We start from the raw sequence: 24,798 nt of genomic DNA, 5'->3' as shown, positions 1-24,798 counted from the left end.
TACTTGAAATGTAGAAGTTCTTTTGCTAAAAATTATGTAGGGTCGGCTGGAGATCTGGCGCTTGGTCCATTATTTAACTGACTTGGCAAATGGGAAGCTGAGATCCAAAGGCATAACGCATATCGAGGCCACACACTTTGCACACTATGCAGGACTCATAAACGACTGACGGTACGTACACAGTGCTAAGCCAGCTTGATTAAGTATTTCACACAGTATTTGGTATTTAGGGAAATCTTGGGGAAAGCTGAACTCAATTTTCACGTCTACTAAATTAACAAGTGAGTTCTAGAAGAACAAAAGAATAGACGTTTCCCCATGTTCAAAGACATATCTACAAATTTTATTATTTAGCTTCAGCTTGTGATTTACCTGATGACTGGTTTCACTTTGTGTTGACTTCAAAATGGGTCCACTTGTACTCTTTTGAAAAGTATCTCTCCCCCCCCCCCAACTTGTGTCTATTCCTTCACATTTCAGAATAAATTGACAGTAATGATCTTTAGATGAATATCTGTAGCGGAAATGGATCTTCTCGGCCTTGAGTCACAAATTCATTCATGTCAAGCATTGTAGGAGGCTTGTGCTACCTTCGAGTTTGTCGTTTTATTCACAGCTTTGCAAATAAAGTCACCAGCTTCCATTACTTTGTGAAGATTCACACCCTGGTAAAGAAAGCAGGGGTACCAGAGGGGAAGAGGCATTTGGAAGGAAGAGGACAAAACAGATTCCTTTTAATTTTATTAACAGTTACTTCACCATTTAAAGTTACTAAAAAACATACTGTTCATTATTGATTTGGGGGCAAGCTTTGTTTTCATGAACTATGTAGTCAACATTTTAGATTTTTCTTCTTTATTAAAATCTATCTTGAATTTGACCCTATATAAAACCACAGGCTGGCCACACCTGAATAAACCAGTATAATTCAGGTTGGCACCTGGATTCGAGGAAGGACAATACTGAAACTAGAAACAATCTATAAAATATCAGTGAAGGGCAATTAAAATAATAATGGTTTGGAAAAGTTTAGGGAAAAAAAATACCTCTTTACAAAGAAACTTGATAGAGCTATAAGAAATACAGGACAGTTGAATGTATAATGTTTTTAAACCATATTCAGAAAAACCACTAATGGTGTGCTATTGGAGGAGGTAGCTGTAGGTCAAACGAAATGAAGAATATTTAGGGAATATCTGGAACTTGTTTGCCTGGGTTGTACTCTGAAAGTTTAGTAAATCCATGTATGATAGATAGGCCATTGAGTATGAAGGCCAAATTCAAGGCATGCTCCTCAGCTCTAGGACTTGGCATAACAAAAGGTCACCCTCCAGGTCTCCACCCAGTACCTTTATTGTCACTGGGGGAGGCAGAGCATTAGGTGGATTAACCAGAGATTTGTGCTCAAGAAGCTTTTCATAAACGCCTATGTTCTCCCTCAATATGAACTAGAAACAACGTGGACTTAGAACAGATTCAGACTTCCTTGCTATTAAGGAGTAGTTTTTTTTTTTTTAAAATATTTATGTGAGTCTGTAATTTTCTTAAAATAAGTATAAAAAAATCAGGGGCTTTTTGTAACAATGATCATAAAGAGATCGTCATTCTAATATACCCAATTAAAAGCTAGTCAAGAAAAAAATAAATACCCAATTACTTCTCTCTTTTAATTGATTTGAGACAGAGAGGAAGGGAGAGGGAGAAAGTTATAAAACATGACCTGACACATATTCTGCATCAGCTAAGTTCAATGCAGTCATCGGATCTCTGAGAAAAGATCTATTTTTCTTGTTTCTGTCATGACTATACATTTCTGATAGAAATGATTTAGCTACTTTGTAAGTGAAATAATATTTCCTAATCATAGAAAATAGCCAATAGCTTTTGGTGTTTACAAGAAATAGCTTTTGGTGTTTAGTGCCACATGGTATAAATGAATGTTGTTGAGCATCTCTATGTAACGGGTATAGAGTATGAATAAGCTATAATAATTGCTCGCTGGCTGCACAGGAAACTAGACACAGAAATAAGATAATTCATTCTATAACCTCACTGTAGGTAGGTTCAGATGTAGAGGCATGGAGGGTAGCATGGAAGCACTAAGGAGAAGAACCCATCATTATGGGCCTGTGAATAGGCAAAAAGATGCCAAAAGAAGAATTTTTGAGGATGGTGGTGCTTCACTCTCAGGTGAAATCAAGTATGGGGAGTAAGGCCATTCCAAGCGGTTGTGAAACCATGAGAGGTGAGAAATAGAATGGTGTAGAAATGAAGACTGCAGGCAATTTTGGTGTTGCAGAAGCATCAATATGAGTAGAGGAAAGAGAAGAGGAGAGAGGGGAGAGGGGTGACTGGAGAGACGGGAGAGGGAGAAGGACAGAGAACATTCCATTTTGTAATCCAGCTGATGCTCTTATTTCAGAAAATATTATGAACTTCTAATCATCTGTGAACTGTTTTTCTTGCCTTTCATATTTTTTCTCTAAAAAAAAAAATCTGCCTTATAGATGAAATAAGTCATGCTAACAAGCATGTGGCCAAACAAGGTGCTTATTTGGGTGGAGCATGTGCGTTTCAGATACCACTTGTAAAGAGACTATTCTTGTTGTCCAGTGTCTCACATGCTAAGTATTGTGGAGCTCTACTCTTCCACTGACCATTTTAAATGTGCCCTGGGCTCTTTGCCAGAAGCCCTAGTTGTCACTGGGAGAAAATCAAGATCTCCCTTTTCTCCAAGGAAAATATCTAAAAAAAAAAAAAAATCCCCAAACTGTGAAAACAATAATCATAACAGGAAAGACACAGGCTCTAAATCACAAAGCATGTAAAACCAAATCAGATAAAACATTAAAAAAAAGTACTTGGAGGTCATGAAGCACTATAAAAATGTGAAATGGTAGCATTATTGGTGATTGAACTAGAGCAATAAGTTACTTTTTAAGGCTCCCCAAAGAATTTTTATTATATTTTCCCACTGTGCATTTTAGCAAATAGCAAAAGTATAGTAAAACTTTGACCTCAAAATTGCTTCCCAATCTGAGACGCATTCCAAGCTGGATCTGCAAGGGATACATGAATATTAAAATATGTAAAACTCACTTACTGTATTGAGCCCCAGGCCATTAAGCATATATATCAAATCCTCAGTGGCTACATTTCCAGAAGCACCTTTTGCATAAGGGCAGCCACCTAATCCCGAGACTGCAGAGTCCACCACGTTGATCCCCATCTGAAAAACAAACCGAAACACCCAGGGCTTGTATATTTCTGGCGTCTAAATTGTTGTATTTCTATTTAACTTGTTCCAAAGAGCAAATAAGCAAAATCTGAACCCCTTGTCCAAACATTCACTTACCCACCTGCTGCTAGAACAGTCCTTGGGGTGCTGCTTTCTTTTCTAACTAATCTCATTTTTTTAAGGCTAACAAAGTCTACTAAGGATTTGGGGAACTAGACGAATCGTAGATCAACATTAAGATGGTGTTTTCATTGCTAGCAACACATTTTTTCTTTTGTAGGGGGTGAAGCCTAAAGTAAGATGAATTCACACCTAGATTGTATGTATTATTCAACCTCAAATCTTAAGTTTTATCCTAAAAGCATTCTATAAACAACATGAAATATTTCTAACATACCAACTCAAAATCAAGGTGCCTTAAAACTTTCTGGTAATGGTAGTGGCAGCATCACTGCATTTGAAATATGATTTTTGTAGGTTCAATTCACCCAGTCTTTTCTGAACCATTATTTTATACACAACACCCTGCTGCTTTGGGAGTAGCAAAGAAATATTTAAGAGGCAAAGCATCCACTACTAATAATAGCATCAGCTCACATTTACTAGGTCCTCACAAAGTGCTGGTTATTATTCTTAACACCTTATGAGTATTAACTCACAATCCTCACAAAAATCCATGAGGTAGGTGCTCTTCTATGCCCCCAAATCACAGATGAAGAAACTCAAGTACAGAGGGATCACACATTTTGCTCAAGGTCACCTCTGTCTCCAGAGAATTCACATTCTGCTATGATCTGTGGCCTCTGAAAACATTTGAGTTGGTACATGTTATGTGTCAAGGGACATCGGAGGTGGAGGGGCTCTGTGTGTGCTGGAAGACATGAGCACAACAGACCCTGAAAAGGGCCCTGGAGATGAGATTTGAATAACAGGAGAAGAGAGGCAGACGTATCATGCCTCCGTGAAAGATGATAACTGGGTAATCGAAAGCTACCAGGAGGCCATATCTGATTCACTCCTGGGCATTAAAGGAAAAGTAACATGACCTCATATAAAATGAGAAGCACCTGAAAGCAAGAGCTCTCAGCCAACCTGCTAGATCAGCAGTTCTCAATCACAGTCAGAATCCCCATGCCCAGAACGCTAGATCCCCAGAGTTTCTGATTCAGGAGGTCTTGGCTGAAACTTGAGAATTTGAATTTTTAACAAGATCCCAGATGCTGCTCTCACTGCTGCTCTGGGGATCACTGTTTCCTTTTTCTTTTCTTTATTAATAGCCTTTTTATTTTAGAATCATTTTCGATTTTCAGAAAAAAAATTTAGTACAGAACATTCCCATATATTCTGCACCCAGTTTCCCTTATTGTTAACATTTTCATGATTACAGTCTCGTTGTCATGGCTCATGAGCAAGTATCAAAAGTTATTATTAACTAAAGTCCATACGTTGTTCAGACTTTCTTAGTTTTTAACCTAATGTCCTTCTGTTTCAGGAACTCCTTCAGGTCACCGCACTGCATTTAGTGCTCTTGTCTCCTTAGGCTCCTCTGGCCTGGGTCCTTTCCCAGAATTGCTTCCTCTTTGTTGACTTGGATGATTTTGAGTAGTACTTGTCATGTGTTTTGTACAGTGTTCTTATATTTTTCCTCATGTTTACAATGGAGTTCTGGGGTAAGGTGAGGAAGATGACAGAGGTGGTTCTTAATTCCCCACATCCAGGGTACTGTGATATTATGATTGATAAAAATACATATATTTTGGTCATTCAGATAGTCCAAGAATATCAGTACTTCTCACATTTGGTCTTCCATGGTTCCTGGCTAGAGTGTCTAAACAAGTGGTCGGCAACCGTGGCTTGTGAGCCACATGCGGCTCTTTGGCCCCTTGAGTGTGGCTCGGCATTAGAACCACCTCTTCACAATAGACTCCCCCAGGCGGAAAACCGACTTCTGCGCATGGGCCACAAAGTTTCAATCGCACTGTACATGTGTGCCCGCACGTGGTATTTTGTGGAAGAGCCACACTCAAGGGGCCAAAGAGCCACATGTGGCTCGCGAGCCGCGGTTTACCGGACCACTGGCCTAAACCCTTGGAATTTCCTAAGTGATGAGAGTTATAAAGGAGTCTTCTGTTGTTAATGAGGTGACACTGGGATCTCACCTAGGGATGGGGGCTGGTTGTTGTCTGTGGTGCTATTATGTGATTGGAGGGTTAGAATTTTCAGTCCCACCCCTGACCTTGAGGCAGAAGAAAGGCTTGAGGTTGACTTAATTTCCTAAGGTCAGGGAGTTTGGAGAGCGTCTGGGTTGATGTACCTATACAGGTGCTGGGAGAGTAATGTGCTTGCAGAGGGCATGGAAGCTCTGTGACCTTCCCTGTACCTTATCCTATGTGTCTCTTCCATCTGGCTATGTCTGAGTTATGTCCTTAGATAATAAACTGGTGATCTAGTATGTAAAATATTTCTCTGAATTCTATAAGTCATCTAGCAAATTAGTTGAACCCAAGGAACAGGTTGTGGGAACCTGATTTATGGACAGTCTGTCAAAAGTACAGGGAACAGTCTGGACCTGTGAATGGCATCCGAAGTTCAAGGAGGGGGTTGTGGGAAATGCTAATCTGTGTCCCGTTGGTTACAGTCACAGATGATAACTTGGGCTTGTAACTGGTATCTGAAGGTGGGGGGTGCAGGCTTGTATGACTGAACATTTAACTTGTGGAATCTGATTCTACCAGCATCAGAATTAAGTTGAATGGTCTAGAATGGTCAGTTTGGGGGCAGAACCCTCCTCCACCTCCCCTACACTGGAATTGAGTTCAGAAACCCAAATAGATCAAACTGTGTCAAAATCCTTTGACTGGTGGTATTAGACTTTATCACCTGGCTGAGGTAGTATTTGCCAGGTTTTACACTGTGAAGCCTCATGCCCCACTTCCTATACTGTACTCTTTGGGGAAAAAACTCATTATGTGCAGCTCATACTTAAGGAGTGGGCAATATCTACATAAACTATTTGGAATTCTCCTATAAAGGAGATTTGTCTATTCTCCCATATTTGTTTTCAAACATTTGTTTATATCAGTAGGGACTCATAGGTATTTTTCACTTTGGGTTATAATCCAGTGTTATACATTGTGTTGTTCAAGTTGTTTGAGATTTGGTTATTGGGAGCTCTTTCTGTTAGCTCCTGTATTCCTTTGATAAGGCAAGGGGACCATGCTCTTTAAACCACTCTTCTAGATACTTCCTTGTGAGACTTAAGATATATTTACTTGGGCTCATCAGGACAGAACCATAGTCCAAACCCTGGATGTCTTTGGGGCCCCAAAGAAGTTTGCAAATATTATCTGTTTGCTTCTGCACCTTAATTTCTCCTGATTATACTGGTACATGGGAAGGTCTCAAAAGCTCTCCCTCCATGACCACAATCTCTCTCAAATAGTGATCCTATAAGGTCAGTCTTATTCAGGTGTTAACAAGTGACCAGCTAAAGTACTTGTCCATTTAGAACAAGGATGGGGAACCTTTTTTTCTGCCAAGAGGCATTTGGGTATTTATGGCATCCAATACAAAATTATCAACTTAAAAATTAGCCTGCTATATTGGGTCAAACATTTAATTAACTCACCCCGAATGCCTTGGCAGGATCAGACCAAATAATTTAAGGCCCACAGGCCAGATGTTCCCTACCCCTGATTTGGAACAATTTATCTAAGTTGCTGTGAATCAAAATAATAAGTCTAAGAACTTATTATTTGGGAGTGAAATCTGTGGTACTGTCCAGTGGTTGGGAAAGACAAATGTTAGGATGCTGGCTCATCTCTGGGAGTCTGCCATTACATCCAGTAGGCAGAGGGATTCTTGATTTATAGAATTCTATCAGTTCAGTAGAATTTAATCTACCCCTCACCAAGACAGAAGTTTTACTGGTTCTCAATCCTGGCTACCTTGGGACCTTTCAAAACTAACACCCAAACTTCTCCACAAAACCAATGATATCACAATTTCTTCCTGGGAATGAGGTCAGGTATTGGTGATTCTTTTGTGTAACGAGGTGTGAGAACCCCTGAGGCAGAGGTTCCCATCCATCTTTCCTTTATCAGTCCTGGGTCTGAGTCAGCTTTAATTTTAGAGAAGCTCTGTACCCTGGGGCAACAGTTAATTAAGCATTACTGGTGGACTTTTCAAGGACACAGGTTTCTGAAAGAAGACCCATAAAAGTATGAGGTAGCAAAAGCCAGCAGTACTGGCATGGTAGGTGAAAGGTGGTGTCAGCCCACCATGAGGGCTGGAATCCACATATCATGTTCCTTCCCCCACTACTGAGGATGAAAGCCCTGCAGCCACAGGGCCACACAGCCTTAATTGGCCTTTTGAGAGACCGTGAAAAAAACAAGTCACTCCTACCTTGTAACTAAAGCCCTACTGAGTGCAACTAATGTACCCCATTGGGTGGCTAACATGAAAGGATTATTCATAATAAAATAACCAGAGTCGCGAGAGAGGAACAATAATTAACCAATGCCAAAACTGAGCAAACATAAATATAGAAAAACAATCTCACATTAAGTCAAAGACTGAGAGCAAACGAAAACACTGATATTTTACACTTTCAGCTCAAAAAGATTATTAGCAATGAAATAGCATAGAGCAACAGAATATGGGGAATAAAACTTCAACAATATGAGATTTCACAAACAAAAAGTTGTATGAAAGAAGTCAGGAGCAAAAGAGGGCATCCATTATGATTCCATTTAGATAAGTTTTCAAATAGATAACAACTAATGCTGTTAGAAGTTAGGACAATAGTTCACCTTTGAAAGGTAAATAAAAATGGGCACAATTAGAGCTTCCCAGGGTGCTGATAAAATTCCATTTCTTGAACTGGGCTGGTAACACCAATGTCAGTTTGTGAAAGTTCTCAGAAATTTGTGTTTATAAATTGGTCAATTTTCTGTGTGTGCATTAGACTTTGAAAAATATCAATGACAAAAAAAAGCAGTGTTGTTGAAAATTCAGGTAAACATAAAATTTAAACTGGTAGGGAAATAAATTGTAATTATTTATTTTCTGAGGGGCAATTAATCAGCAATTAGTCTTAGTTGCCCATATCCATCATTCTAGTAATTTTTATTAAAAAAAAAGTGCTTCCCAAGGAATAGTCCAAAAATCCTAAGTAAATACATGGTGGGCAAAAAATAGGTTTATAGCTGTGAGTACGCAAAACAGAGTTTATTCTTGTATTATTATTCATTAATTATTGTATTATTTTCTATATGAATAACTGTAAACCTACTTTGCCCACCCCTGTAATTAGATTAACATATATTATATATTTTAATGTATATGTGTTGTATCTGAAACACACCACTCACGCACATCTATATATAGAATCATCACAGTAAAATTTATAAGAATAAAAATTTGAAAGCAATTCATATATCTACTAGTATAATGGGAAATAATTTAAATTAATTATGTAGCTATAAAATGGAATGATAAATGCCATGTAAATGAATAATTAAGGAAAAGAAACAGTTTAGAGAATGTTACAACAGTACATAGAATCATGACCACATTTTACCCCCCAAAAAATAGGATTTGGATGGTATGCCAAATGCCAACAGTGGTGATCAGTGGGTGGTATGGTTATAGGTTATTTCTTTTAATTCTGTGTGTCCTTGTTTTCCAATGCATGTGCAGTGGCTATTAATTACCATAACATATAAGTAGAAAAAGTAAGATTTCTGCAAATTTTAGCCTGCTTTTGAATGGTAGTAGATAAATGAGAATGAGCATAAATGAATCCAAGACTGAATTTCTCAGCATCATTATTTTGCATCTAATTGATCTGCCCAGGGTCTAGGACTGGAGGGCTACTCTGCATGTCTGGTAAAGGCAGATGTGATCTGGGTGAAAAGCTACCTGGAACATGGTCTTTTCTCTTTCCTGGTGTCAGGCTAGATCTAGACAGAGATTCTCTTTCAGTAAGCTCTTCACAAATTAATGGAATCAACTCTAAAAGCAATATGTGGATTTAACGTTTAAATAACCAAATTTAAAGAGAGCTTATTAAAGTCTACATTATCTGAGAAGAAGAATATTAAGATATTAGTTCCTTTTAAATTCCCTCAAAACACACACACACACACACACACACACACACACACACATATATATATATATATATATATATATATATATATATATATATACACTAGCGTTCCCGTTGCAGGAAAAATCCTGCAATAGGGTTTCCTGCTGCACTCTACCCCACCCTGCCTGCTCTCCTCCCTTGTCCCCCGCCCCACCTTCTCCACCAGCCCGCCTGCTTTTCTAACTTCTCTGCCAGCCCGCTCTGCTTCCTTCTCCCCCGGCCCCGCCTCCGCTCCTCCCTTCTCCCCCGCCCGCCTTCTCTGCCAGCCCGCCTGTTTTTCCCTTCTCCCCCGGCTCGCCTTCTCTGCCAGCCCGCCTGTTTTTCCCTTCTCCCCCGGCCCCGCCTCCGCTCCTCCCTTCTCCCCTGGCCCCGCCTCTGCTCCTCCCTTCTCCCCCGGCCCCGCCCCTTCTCCCCCGGCCCCGCCTGCTCAACTTCCTTCTCCCCCGGCCCCGCCTCCGCTTCACCCCCCCACTCCCCCCACTCCCCGGCTTGCTTGCTTCTCTGCAGCTTTGCTCCCTTCTGCAGCTCTTGGCTTCTTTCTACGCTGTCGCGATATGCAAATTAGCCGCCATCTTTGTTTTGATAATTTGCATATTCGTCCTGATTGGCTGGTGGGCGTGGCTTGGGCGTAGCGAAGGTGCGGTCAATTTGCATATTTGTCTATTATTAGATTAGATATATATATATATATACAGTATTTTAAAAATATTTTTTTATGGAATATCTCCTACATTCTGTCCTCTATTAAATGTGAAACTCTATTCCTCAGAAATAAAGATCTCCTCAATGGCTAACGTTACCCATATACTAAGTAAGAAAATTTCATTTTTATTATGCATGTTTTTCTGCATCTATTTCTCTATCCCATTAGAAATGACAGGTAATGCTATGTACACAAGTTCTTACCAGGATGAGAATAAAACCATTATTCTTTTCATAAATTCTGTATGGCAAACAAGGGACCATATTTGTGAGCTTTATTATTAAAATTTTTTAGTGAAATTGTAGTATTAAAGTAAATGCCATTGTATGTACTCTATAATATATTTGAAAATAATTGATGGGCCACCTAACTGATACAAGAGATTATCTGCATTAAAAGATCATTCTTAGAAAGACACTCCTTTTCCCATTTCTCCAAATGTAAAGCACTACTTTTAAACTTTCAGACTCCTGTGTGTGTGTGTGTGTGTGTGTGTGTGTGTGTGTGTGTGTGTGATCACACAAGCACAGGTGTTGTTTTGCACCATATAATGCAAAAACAAAACCTTTGTGTTTTGCTTTGAAGGAAAGTACATCTTTAGATGAGTAACCACATGGTGGCAATGTAGCTCCAAAATCCACCCAGTCCAACTTCATGGTGTTCCAGCACAAGAAAATGGCAAACACGTAAATAAATAGCTTTATGTAATGCAAATAAATATATTTCCCTTAAAATAAGAAAACATTTACAAATGGTGTATAACACAAACTTTAAGTCAATTTATTCAGTATATATTTTTTATTCTTCTTTTAACTTGAACGTGTTTATTAATCCTGTTCTATGTGCCGGGGACTTAGAATACATACAAAGTCAGGTACCTCATGAAACGAAGCATTAGAAATGAAACTTACTATATTTTTGTCTGTCACTGAGAAGCAGCTTATTATTATCCAATGATAAATAATTCTCTTTAGAGCTCAAGGAATGAATTCTTCCTAAAACAAAATAAATTCAGAACTCAAAGGATTGAGCTGTCCTTGGCCCCCATGTTTCTCAAAGCTCACGATTAAAGCTTTTACCCAGTGACCCAGGCTCCGGTAAACTTGGTGAGTGCATTTAGAATGCTCCACCTGCTTGAGCTCTCCAGATATGTGCCTGGACCTAAGTGCTGAGGAAAACAGATAAAATACTAGTGGCCACTTTTGCTGGGAAATGAAAAATTGGTGTAGTTAGATCATGAACATATTGCTCTGTACTACAACTTTGGGTGAGCTCTGAGGAGTACTAATTCTCTACGGTGCTTAGATGCCCAGACTAGGCTGACATGTGAACTAAAAGAAATGTACCGTCTTGACTTTTTGGTGCTGTCAGATCTTACTATTTCCCAAACAAAACTGAAAAATGCAATAAGAGGAGCCAAACATTCATCTTGCAAAATATTTAATGAAATCTAAATTTTAGGTATTGAGGATACATAATACTAAAGTCTCAAGGAACATATACAATGTTGGTAATGCTAGTTTTTGAAACGACAGCTACTTTGTTTACCTTTGAAGATAGAATTTTATCTAAAAACCTTTAATAATGTTAGATTCAAATAAATTTTCTGATAATGCAAAATACTTATTTTTGTATTTAACTTAGGGGGGAAAGGCACATATTCAAGAAAGGTAAAATATTTTGAAAATATAGATGAACCCAACTGGTGTGGTTCAGTGGTTGAGCACTGACTTATTAACCAGAAGGTCATGGTCGATTTCTGGTCTGGGCACATGTTCCTGTTGTGGGCTCCATCCCTGATGGGGAGTGTGCAGGAGGCGGCTGATTAATGATTCTCTCTCATCATTGATGTCTCTCTCTATTTCCCTTTCCCTTCCTCTCTGAAGTCAATAAAAGTATATTAAAAAATATAGAGAGATGAAGTACTCTTCCAGTGGCAGGCCAGATGTTGCTATGGGTCACAGCACTCTTTCTAACAAGCTCAGATCTTGTCTTGAGATGTTTCTCATACAGCACTCTAGACAGTTACAATATATTGCGTACCAGCTGAGAAAGAATCCTATTTGCTATTAATATGTTGTGAACATAATATCATGCTATATAAGCCACAGATAATGAACAGTTAGCATACAAGAATAAAGTACAGTGTTTTAAAAAAAACTGAAGTACATACCAAAATTGGTGTGTAAATAAAGATAAGCATACAGACTGCTGTTAGGGGATGACTAAGCTAATGGTGATTGATTACTAATGCCTTCTATAACATCTCTCACCTGAGAAATGCTTCATTTCTCCTCATCTTAACACATCCAGTGAGATAGGCTTACCTTCATTTAGAATATTTCAAATTGTGATAGAGATGGGGGTGTGTATATAGAAGGGGTATTGAGAAAGTAGAAGGAAAAACTGATAAGAAGGGGAGTTTCAATTGTAGTGACACTGATAAGATAATAAATACTATTAGTGAACATTTATTAAATGTTTATTTTTCATAAGTACTGCACCATATGCTTCACATATGATAAAACCCCACAAAATCAATGTGAAGTGAATAGTAATAGTAATTCATGCCTAGATTACTGATGAGGAAACTGAGGCTCAGAGAAGGCAAGTGCTTCATAGAGTTAGTGGTATGACACAGAGGAAGAACACAAACTCCGTCTTACAACTGTGGGCTACTGCTCAGTAGTCAATATTAATTGGCCACATGCCAAACACATTACTAAACAGATTATTTCATTTGATTGTGAATTAGGAAGAGAGCATTGGCAAATGAAAATACATTGTTTTCTTATCTTTCTTAAACTTCCTGAAAAGTTTCTCTTACAATTTATTTATTTTTATTTTTTTAAATAAATCTTTATTGTTCCTCTTTTTTCCCCCCCATAGTTCCCCTCCACCTGATTCCCCACCTGATTCCCCACCCCACCCCGTGCCCTTACCCCCCGCCACTGTCTTCATCCATAGGTGTAAAACTTTTGTCTAATCTCTTCCCACACCCCTCAGACCCCTTTGCCCCTGAGAATTGTCAGTCCACTCCCTTTCTATGTCCCTGATTCCATTATATTCACCAGTCTATTCTGTTCTTCAGACTTTTTATTCACTTGATTTTTAGATTCACTTGTTGGTAGGTATGCATTTGATGTCTTTTTGTTCATAATTTTTATCTTTACCTTTTTCTTCTTCTTCCTCTTCTTAAAGAATACCTTTCAGCATTTCATGTAATCCTGGTTTGGTGGTGATGAGCTCCTTTAGCTTTTTCTTGTCTGTGAAGCTCTTTGTCTGACCTTCAATTCTGAATGATAGCTTTGCAGGGTAGAGCAATCTTGGTTGTAGGTTCTTGCTGTTCATCATTTTGAATATTTCTTGCCATTCCCTTCTGGCCTGCATAGTTTCTGTTGAGAAATCAGCTGACATTTGTATGGGTACTCCCTTGTAGGTAACTAACTGTTTTTCTCTTGCTGCTTTCAAGATTCCCTCTTTGTCTTTTGCCCTTGGCATTTTAATTATGATGTGTCTTGGTGTGGTCCTCTTTGGATTCCTCTTGTTTGGGGTTCTGTGAGCTTCCTGAACTTGTAAGTCTATTTCTTTCACCAGGTGGGAAAAGTTTTCTGTCATTATTTCTTCTAATAGGTTTTCAATATTTTGCTCTCTCTCTTCTTCTGGCACCCCAAAAATTCAGATGTTGGTACACTTAAAGTTGTCCCAGAGGTTCCTTACATTATCTTTATATTTTTGGATCCTTTTTTCTTTTTGTTTTTCTGGTTGGTTGTTTTTTGTTTCCTCATATTTCAGATCTTTGGTTTGATTCTTGGGGTACATTGATCTACAGTTGAGTTTCTGTATATTCTTTATTTCAGACAGTGTATGCTTAATTTCTGACTGGTCCTTTTCCATTTTTTTTTTTTTTGGCATTCTCATTAAGGTCCTTGAAGGTCTCTTCAAGTTTCTCAGCGGTTTTTAGAAGATTCTTGAGTAACCTTATAAATGTATGTGGTTTTGAACTCTGTCGTCACTTAGGTTGCTTTCCTCCATTTCTTTCATTCGTGACATGTTTCTGTGTCTCCGCATTTTGGCTGCTTCCCTGTGTTGATGGAGCAGCTTTGTGTGGTAGATGACCTATAGGGGTCAGTAGCTCAGCCTCCCCAATCACCTGAGGTGGACGGTCTTGGCACACCCCTTTGTGGGCTGAGTGCAAAGTCTGGGTGTAGTTAAGCCTTGATTGCTGTTGGTACCCTGGGAGGAATTGTCCTCCAGGCCAACTGGCTGTGGGGACCTGCTGTGTTTATAATGGAAGAACTGCTGCACTGGAGACACGCTTATGGTGCAGGACTTGTTTCAGTGGGGCTTTGGTGCTCACTGAGTCTGCCTGTTGAATGTGTCACTTATGGATGTGAGGAGTTGAAATCTGTGGCTCACACTGACCACTGGGTACACTGGCTTCTGGTTCTCCAACGGGGCGCAGGTCAGCTACTGTCTGAGGTCACCCTGCAGGAACTACAGCGAGAACTATAGTCCTTTCCTCCCTGCTTGGGTTTTGTAGATTATGGAGCTGTCTGAACCGGTTTGCAAGTTTGCTAGGTTAAGCGGCGATAGTGAAGGCCATTCATATGCAAAAGCCACTGTTTGGAGCTTGGGTGAGTTTGTAGGTTGTGCGGGGAGGGGTCTCAGGGCATCACTAGTCTAGGGCGTGGCAAACAGCAATGGCTGGCAGCCCACCATCCCACACCTCTGACCGTGTCCCCACGTCTTGTGCCCCAGTGCAGCAAACAATTATTCCTCAGTGCAGCTCTGTAAGCAAGCCACCCTCACTTTCCAACCCGATGGCAGACAGTCCAGCTTCTCCCCGTAGGAGTTTGGGTCCTGCACATCTCCCCTTCGGGTTGAAGAAAGCAATGCCTGCTGCCAGCTGGGATCCGCCGCCAACCCATAATGCGCGCATGCCCCTGTACCTCAGCTTTTCAGCGTTTGTGCACTGAATGCTCTTTTCTCCAAGATGGCGGCGTATGTAAACACCTAAACTGTGGCCGTGCACAACAACTTCAAAACTACAACTAAAAGACAAAAGGGACATCATCCAGAGCCACGGGAGGGCTGACTGAGTGGAAGTTCTCTTACAATTTAACAACATTATCAAGACACTTGAGAAAGTAAATGGTTGTCCCAGTCATAGTATTTTTAGGAAGCTAACCTGAGAAAATAGCCAGAAATGCTAATCCAGGTTTATGTTCCAGGGTGGATGCTCTTGGTAGCATTATTTATAGCGGTGGGGAAAGCTCATAAGTGACATGTCCACAAGAGAGAAACGGTTAACAAATAGTTTAACAAAGATAAACTATTATGAAACAATTACATATTTTCAAAGAATATTTAATGGTATGAAAAAATGATTATAAGAAAACTGACAATTAGAGGGCAGGATACTATGTTTGGCAGGATTCATTAATGTTTCTAGATTTTTAAAAATCTGCTTTATTATATATATTTGTATAAATAAATCTCTTCTATATATAAATTTATTATACACACATACAGTCATGTAATTAGGACAAATTAAACTTATTTTAAAATGTATACTCTTCTTTCACAATCATTCCCTTCTTCTACCACTAAAATACACTGCCCCCCCTCCCCCAAAGTAGACAGGTCTTGCTCTATTTTCTCATTTCTTAAATTTAATTCAAATTCTACAGATGATTCCTCTCATGATCATCTCTTTTTGTTCATTCTTGAGTGGATATTGCCCCTACTTCTTTAGTAGCCATCCATTCTCTCTAATCTATTAGCACAAAATATTTGGATCCGTTGTGATAATAGGAAGACCATATCTATACTTTTAAATGTTAAAGCAGCAAGCAATATATATTAGCTTTACGAGGTTAGGAACTTGACTCTGTCTCATTCATATATGCTCAGTATATGGCATTAGAAACCAGAACAAAAGTTACTACTAAAATATTTTTTTAAATAAACAAATGATATGCATAGAAAAATAATACATGTAATATCAAGAACTTGGTGCAAGTATGTCTATACAGGGTAATAAATTAACTTGATAATATTCAATTAGAGACACAGAACTACATAATAAGGATAACCAAATAAACAAAACACGTCAGTGGATCACATTTTGTTTGCTCCCTAAACCTTCTTTTAGAAGCGCCTCATCATAAAGATGGGCTTTTTTTGTTTGCTCACTGACTTTTTATTAATACTGGCGGCAGCTGATTGGACCTACATGGGGACAATCACAGTGTCCTCCCCCAGAATTTGGAGCAAAGGCAAAGCAGAATCCATTTTTCTCAGAAGTGAGATGTATAGCATATGGCTTTAGACAAGCAATTTTTTTTCCCAATGGGGAGCAAAGAAAGTTGGTCTGTTGTAAAAGGTAAAATGAAGCATAGTCAAATCAGAGAAATGCCACCTGAATTCCAGACAGCCTTTCAGTGTTTCCTGAGGTCCAACTTTAATTTCCTCCCTACCTTTGTTTCTAAAATAACATTTAATGAGAGCTGTGCCAAATGCATTTACCCACAAAATAATCCCAGGAAGTAAGTACTATTATTATTATCCTCATTTCATAAATGAGAAAACTGAGCCACAAAATGTTTAATAATCATACAGAATGTCATATATTTGGTAAGTGGTGAAAGCTGAGAGTCAGAATCAGGTGTAAAGGCTTCCAAATCTCTGCTCTTGACTTGCCTGTATACTTCCTCTAAGAGGTTTTCATGAGATATCATGCTATCCACATAGCAGTCTCCTTTCTGCTTAAGGTAGCTCCAGTTTGCTACTGTCACCTGGAAGCAAAGAGTAGTACCTAACACATCATTAAGTTAATGACCTGGCAGAGAAGATATTCATAAATACAATGAGCTATAATATAAGGTAGAATGTGGTAGCTATTGTAATAATTATAAACAAAGCTATTCAGAAGCACCGGTAATATAGGTTCTCTATTTTATAGTGGAGCAAGGAAGGAGTGGTAGTGGGGAAAGTTTGGTGAATAGCTTGGCTCTGAATTGGGCCTTGAAGGATGTGGAAAAGTGGGGAATGAATATTCAACACAGAGGACACACCGAGAAAGACACATTAAGATGAACAGGCCAAGGACATACTGAGTTTAATGAGACTTATTGTAAGGAGTGTTGGGGCGGATGAAATACAGATCCTGATCATGGCAGGCCCTAACTGTCTTTCTATAGGGTATGAGTTTCATTGTCTAGGACATAAAGACCGACTTAGAGTTTATGGATAATCATGCCTTCATCAGCATTTTGTTTTACTCAGATTTCATTACCAAGGGAGCAATAATTGTGATGGATAGAAGGTTGAAAATATGTACTAGTAAATAGAAATACTAGCTAGAAAATAGGTGCAATGGATTGAATCAATGGTGACGAGTATTTAAAATGAAGCAGAAGGAATAAAAAATATTTTTAAGGAATAAAGTTGAAATAAGTTTGTGAGGTAAAATATTGTCTAAAACAATGAGGAATAATGAAAGAAAAAGGTGTAATTAACAAAAGCATGTGATTTCTAGTTTAACAACTATATGGAGGATGATCTAGTAACTGGAATGGTATATAGAATCAACTCTAGTGAAAGGTAGAAAATGCTTTCTTAAAAAATCATTATAAATATAGAAAACTGGATAGATAACACATGATGTTTCGTAAAGCAACCCTGATATTTCAAAACTAACATTTTTTTTATTTCTCATTTCCACTTGCTCATCTGCATCTGGGGTGATTTCAAGACTTCCGTCATGCTCTAATTTATAGTTAAGCATTCTTATAACCCAAGGAATTAGTCTCCATTGGGCAGGAAGATGATTTTAGAAGATATGATAACATGTTTCCTGGGTCTCTCAGAAGAGTCCAAGGCTCCTCCTCTCTGCTGAGTAATCGGGGTGTGGTTGGTAGTAATGGGTGATAGAGATTCTAGGTAGGTTTAGGGGAGCCCTAGAACCGAGGAGTTGTATATAAGACTAGGGAATTCCTTCTGGCTGAGATGACAGGGCATCAAAGGCAAAGTAAGTTGTGTGGCAACTAGGACTCAAGGCAACCTCAAAGGCAATAGGGCACTCAAACCTGTCCTAGAAAGCATACAAGAGTTCCCCATTTCCCCCCATAGGGCCGAGAGGGCACTGGTGGGCATAATGGCACTAGAATCATGACTAGGAAAGTGCAGAGTGTGGGCTAATAACCACAGATCATGGTTAGGGTACCATCACAAGGACCAAGGCTGAACAGCCTGCAACACTCCATCTCAGGGGTGACAAAGGACTAAGGATGCCATTAGACCAGGTAACCCTTGACTAATGGCAGGATGGTACTTAAACTTCCTTCAAACTTAGCTCCCTCTTAAGGACAGGAGACAAAGAGGGGCAGGAGAAACTTGAGGCATTTTTCAAATTCAGAAATGACTAAGGTGATTAACACTCATATTCAGCCATTTATTAGGAGATATTTGTTTAGGGGCATTTAAATTGGAGGATTCATTAAACTGGACATTGTTATATATTTGCATAGATATGGAGTATAAAATATCTTACAATATTACATCACTGTGTGAGTATTACCACTCACATTCTTATTGTTCATTTCAAATAACTCAAGTTCAACCTGATTTCTAAATAACTTACCAAGGACCTTGCTTACTCTAGGGCCACCATTGATCAGAATATCTCACAAGATATTTATGGTAACAAGATATTAATTTTTCTAAGCAGTGAGTACAATTTGAAAGAAGAAAGCTTAGCATACATGAAATCAGAATGGGCTTTTCTCCAGTTGAAGCCAGTTATTCAAAGAAGGTAGAAAAATAAAGGTAGGTGTAATTACAGTTAAATAGATAGGAGATTAAGCAGGTTTAGAGAAAAAACAACATATCTGGAAAACATGATATAATCAACGGTTGCAGCAGTTGTGGGCATTTATCTGGGATAAAATTCAGAGGTAGATAACAGTTGTAGTTACATAGTTCAAGATGATTTTGTGGTCCAGACACATTCTGTATGGTTCCAGAGCAAAACAACAGAGGGAGATTGTGCTTGATTATGAGGGATAACTTGCTAGCCATTCAACGCTACCCACACTGAAATGGGTTAACTCTCAAAATAACCATCTCCTTGCCACTGAAAGTATAAATAGGCAATCAAAATCTACAATTGTAGAAAAAAAAATCCCTTCTACAGTGAGTGAAAGCCATGGTCTTTTTGATGGCATCTGGGGTTTTATCCAATCCTAAGTCAGGCTTTCTATAAATGCATGTTACATTTAGTTTGCTCAATAACATGCCATTGTGTCATAAAGTTATAAACATAGACAAATAGAATTAAAATATTAAAAGCTTCTGCTCTTGTAGTTTGAAGCAACACATTAATGAGGTCAATCCATTTGTTGGTATCTGAACTAAGACAGGGAAATTCTTAGCAAAGATGTAGTGATTTCTTAAGAAAGCAAAATGCAATAAGCCTCCAGATAGTATGTAGCTGTGATGTCCAATGCTAATAGCCAAGAAAAAGTAATATAATACATAGTTTTTTTAAACAAACAAACAAACAAATACTGTTGAAGATTCTCCCGAAGGGTGCCAAACCCACACATATTTGGTATTTGTGGCAAGGCTGCCCAGTACCACTAGACTTACGAAAGCTGCCATATAACTTGTAATATACTTATTTTTTTCTTAAATACTTCCAATTATCCCAAATGCGATGCCACCCTTAGTTAAGAATAAAAATAGATAAGCAGATAGCAATCTTTAGATTTAGTTCAATTCAAGTGCTATTTTTCCACACTGGCGAGATAACATTTAGAGGAGAAAAATAACATTATAGGATATATAAGAAAATACACAAAATATAAATCATGTTAAAAAACAAACAAAAACAAAAAACAACAAAAGAAAAACAGATAGGGCGAGAATGCAAGTTAGTCTCCACAACTCTCACAACAGAACTAGATAGTGCCATCTGATTTCCAAAGAACATTCCTCCGTGATAATCAAGTGAGTGTTCTGAGAGGTCTTGCATGTCTGTCCCTTTTCTGTTCCTTATCACAGAGGACTGATCCCTTGGGAGGGTGGGGGGGCTGCATTCTCCAAATTCCCTTATCAGCTAGACTCCTGCAGGTTCAGCCAATAGAAGGCTCTGATGGAGGGAGGAGCCAGAGTACTTCCCTCTCTCTCTATCTCCAGCAGAGCCTGTTTCCTCTGTGGCAAGCCCACCATGGTTCTGACCTGCTCCCAGTGAATGGGGGCTGGGCTCCAATACCCATGTCCTTGGCTCATCCAGTTTAGGGGCCTCACTGATGTTACAGTGGTGGTTTCCTGTGGTTGCTAATCTCAGGGGTGCCTCCTGAAAAGTGGGGCACCCAGGGCACAAAATTTAAGGAGGCATCCACTCTTAGGATTGGCTAGTACAGAGCAAGCACCTGACAGTGAGTGAACCCTGTATTTTGTACCTATGCACCTGGTTTACCGTGCCCTAATACACACCGTTGTTCATCTCTGGATTGCCTCATTCATTGTCTATTTAGTTTTATGGTTCTCCCATAAACAGTTAAACAATCCCTATATTCAATTGCTTATATGTCTCCGGCTTTCTGGCTGGACCCTGACAAATCCTAGCATCCTTTTCATGGAGTTCAATCTTGAATTTGCTTCTACCTAGATCTTGTCAAAGGCAGATCCAGAAGAAACAAAAAATGTAAAGGAAGACACTTTGAGGAATAGCCTGTGAATTCTCTTCTAAAAAATTTGAGTTCTATCCTTATCCTTATATCAACTTATTTCATCAGAAAGACATGTAACTCCATCTCATTAGCTTAGACTATTCAAAGATAACTTCCCTGAATTCCATTTTAAAGGGATTCCCTTGCATTTGTTGATAGTTATTTCAAAATATTTTTTTAAAAGGTGTCTTTTAATGGGGGATCCCCCCAACACACATGCATGTATCCTAAAAACTCCTGCTGGAGATATTGTCCATTCATTTTATTACATTGCATACTGTATTAATCAGGTTCATTAGATTGAATTATTTAATTTAAAAAAAGAATAGAAATTTATTGGTTCAATTGAGTAAAATGTGGGAGAATTTAGTGGAGCTGATCCCTTGCATCTTCTTTTCCTCATTTGCTCTTTCCCTCTCTCCCTCCCTTCCTCACTCTCTTCCTCTTCCTCTCTCTCCCCCTCTTTCTCTCTCTGTTGCCCTCTCCCTCTCTTTCTCCCTCCCCTTTATACATCCTTCCTCTTCTTTTCTCTTTCTTTTCTTTGTTTTCATAATTTCTCTCCTCCCCTCTTCGTTTGTTTTTTTCTGTGTTGGTTTTATTTTTTGATGTCTGCAATGACAAAGGTCACAGATGTTTATATAAGAAAAGCAAACAAGCCGAAACCAGTTTGGCTCAGTGGATAGAGCATCAGCCTGCGGACTGAGGGGTCCCAGGTTCGATTCCAGTCAAGGGCATGTACCTTGGTTGCGGGCACATCCCCAGTAGGGGGCGTGCAGGAAGCAGCTGATCGATGTTTCTCTCCCATCGATGTTTCTAACTCTCTCTCTCTCTCCCTCTCTGTAAAAAATCAATAAAATATTAAAAAAAAAAAAGAAAGAAAAGCAAACACTTTCATGAGCTCCAACCAGAAAATTCTTGGGCAAATAATCTTTATTGACCCACCTTGAGTCACATGTTTATCTATGGACCAATTATTGAAGTCAAAGATTGCAAAGATTGCTGGCACTCATATACCTAGGAGGACTGTGTGTGTGTGTGTGTGTGTGTGTGTGTGTGTGTGTGTTGGGGTGGAGGTTAGGGAAGTGCTATAATTTCCAAGCCCTCACAAAAACCACGTGGGTAGAGTGGTGGGGAACAGTTTCTTAGAAGAAGTGGGGGAGGTATTACTTTTGAGCAGCCCAAACAACAAATATTCACTAACTTCCTACTACAGAGGCCACTCAGTATATTCCATTTAAAATTCAATATCATAAAAAAAGATTGATTAGTCTTGAGCATTAATGTAATTATGTCTTTGCTTTAGGAAACTTAAAACATTTAATACTCAGTTGTGGCAAGTGTCCATCCGATTACTGGACAGATATTTATTGAATTCCTACATGGCTTTGGGTGCAAGGTATACAAATTGTGGAAAATAATACATACAAAATTTCTGAGAAAAGCAATGGTTAAATAAGGTAAGAATAATGCATGAAAATGAGGGACAGGAGAGAAATGTCAATTTACACCATTCTTTTGAGGAACATTGCCCTGATAAAGGAGTACTATTTAAGATGAAACCTAGATGAGGTAGTAGAGTGAACTAGGAACTTATCTGAAATAATAGTGTTTAATGCAAAAGTGAACAAGGTCAGAACAAACCTTTGAAAAGGAAAAATCCATATTATATTTAGAGAGCAATAAAAAGAATACTGTTACTGGTGTAGAGGAGCCATTGAGACAATGTTAGAAAATAACATCAGACACACAGTAGGACCAGATCTTGTGGGCAAGTATGTTTTAATCATGTCAGTGTCATTAGTGTAGCACAGCAATTTTCAACCTTTTTTATCTTATGACACACATAAACTAATTACTAAAATTCTGTGGCACAACGAAATACATAGTATTTTTGGCCAATCTGACAAAAAAAAAAAGATATAATTTTGAGTCATTCACACAGGAAGGCTACTATTGTGTTGGCTGTGGTCAATTATTTATTTGACAATTTAAGGGAAAATAGGTCAGTGCCTCTAAACAGTTGGGGATTTCATGTTTTAAAAATTCTTATGGCATATCAGTTGAAAATCACTGGTGCAGCAGATTGAAGTCTCAATCAGTATTTTGTAATCCTACCCAATAAAAGAGTAATATGCAAATTGACCCTAACTCCAGTACATCCATAAGCCACACCCACAAGCCACACCCACCAGCCAATCAGGAGCAGATATGCAAATAAACCCAACCAAGATGGCTACAGCCACAGAGAGCAAGGTTTCCCAGGCAACGGAGGAAGCCAAGCTTTCCACCTGCCCTTGCAGGCCTAAGCCTCCACTCAAGCTACAAAGTTTCAATTATAGAAGGTAAACAAATCCAAACAGAAATGGCGGCAGCCAGGGAGCTGGAGAGAGCAGGCCAGGGTTGCCCCTGGCAACAGAGGAAGCCAAGCTTTCCACCTGCCCTGGCTGGCCTAGGCCTCCACTAGGCTACAAAGTTTCAATTATAGAAGTTGAATTAACCCCAACAGAAATGGCTGCCGGCCATGGAGCGAGCAGGAGGCTTGGCTCTGCTCCAGGCTACAAAGTTTCAATTGTAGAAGGTAAATAAATTCCAGATACCAGGGCCTCCGCTTGTGGTCAAAGATCCTGCCCCCATGTGGACACAAGATGGCCACCACAAGATGGCCTGCAAACCACCACAGGCCCCTTGCTCAGGCCGCCCCATGCCCCAAGGGAACCCTCATCCTGATCCAGGACACCCTTCAGGGCAAACCAGCTGGCCCCCACCCATGCACCAGGCCTCTATCCTATCTAATAAAAGAGTAATATGCAGATGGACCATCACTCCAACACACAATATGGCTGCCCCCATGTGGTCAAAGATCCTACCCCCATGTGGACACAAGATGGCCACCACAAGATGGCCAGCAGGGGAGGGCAGTTGGGAGGCACCAGGCCTGCAAGGGAGGGCAGTTGAGAGGCACCAGGCCTGCAAGGGAAGGCAGTTGGAGGCGATCAACCCTGCAGGGGAGGGCAGTTAGGGGTGACCAGGCCGGCAGAGGAGGGAAGTTGGGGGAAAACAGGCTGGCAGGGGAGCAGTTAGGCATCAATCAGGCTGGCAGCGGAGTGGTTAGGGGGTGATCAGGCTGCCAGGCAGAAGTGGTTAGGGGCAATCAGGAAGGCAGGCAGGCGAGCAGTTGGGAGCCAGCAGTCCTGGATTGAGAGAGGGACTAAACGGGCAGTCAGACATCCCTCGAGGGGTCCCAGATTGGAGAGGGTACAGGCTGGGCTGAGGGACACCCCCCCTCCGTGCACAAATTTCATGCACCGGGCCTCTGGTGAAATATATTTGGCCATTGTACTTCCTTCCATATCTCAAAACATTTTGCTGTTTAATAGGCCACAATGTCTTGGACTAGTAAACCACAGTAGACTAGGAAGCATGTTATGAGCCAAAGCTCACATGAAGTATGAACAAATTAATTGGGGTCATATGTATGCTTTTCTGTCAAATAAAATGTTTACTTGAACAAAAGTCTACTGTAACTTATTACAGGAGATTTTAGTTTCTTACTGACAATGCAATGTAAATTTCATAAATGTTTATTAGTTGAACAAGTTCTCACTTCACAGGGACACCTCCTCTTCCGTCAAAACTACTACAGAATGATTGATAGCTCTTAGTAGCACTTTCAGTTTTATGTAAGCTAAAGAATAAATCAGGTATTTAGCCAGTATTTCCTAATTATTCACTTACAAAAGGCTTAACATACCAATATATTTAAAATACAATCCTTGACTGAAAAAACTTATAAGGTGGTAGTAAATATCTGATGTATATGTGCATACTTAAAATAAAACGGAAACTGTGAGAAGTACCAATTCAGGTAAATTAGGAAAATATTATGAATTCAAAGGGAAAGGAAATTATTTCAGGCTGAGATAATCAGAGCAAGTTTCATGGAGGAAATGACATCTGAATT

The 24,798-nt window shown here is 39.4% G+C and overlaps 1 protein-coding gene across 6 annotated transcripts in view; it reads right to left on the bottom strand.

Moving 5' to 3' along the window:
* Positions 1-563: 563 nt before the first annotated feature.
* HMGCLL1 (3-hydroxy-3-methylglutaryl-CoA lyase like 1) overlaps positions 564-24,798 on the bottom strand; it is a gene marked incomplete at both ends in the record, with an annotated part of 179,632 nt that continues 155,397 nt past the window's right edge. For 4 of the 6 annotated variants that reach the window (XM_079781200.1, XM_079781201.1, XM_079781204.1 and 1 more), the window contains 2 exons: positions 564-665; positions 3,104-3,229. In XM_079781200.1, coding sequence (XP_079637326.1) covers positions 564-665; positions 3,104-3,229 — 228 coding nt within the window. The remainder of the gene's footprint in view (positions 666-3,103; positions 3,230-24,798) is intronic. The other 2 variants (XM_079781202.1, XM_079781205.1) reach the window with 1 other exon arrangement.

The sequence above is a fragment of the Cnephaeus nilssonii genome (assembly GCF_951640355.1).
Source record: "Cnephaeus nilssonii genome assembly, chromosome: 9".
In the NCBI taxonomy this organism is placed as follows: Eukaryota; Metazoa; Chordata; class Mammalia; order Chiroptera; family Vespertilionidae; genus Cnephaeus; species Cnephaeus nilssonii.
This window is presented reverse-complemented; position numbering and strand designations above follow the sequence as displayed.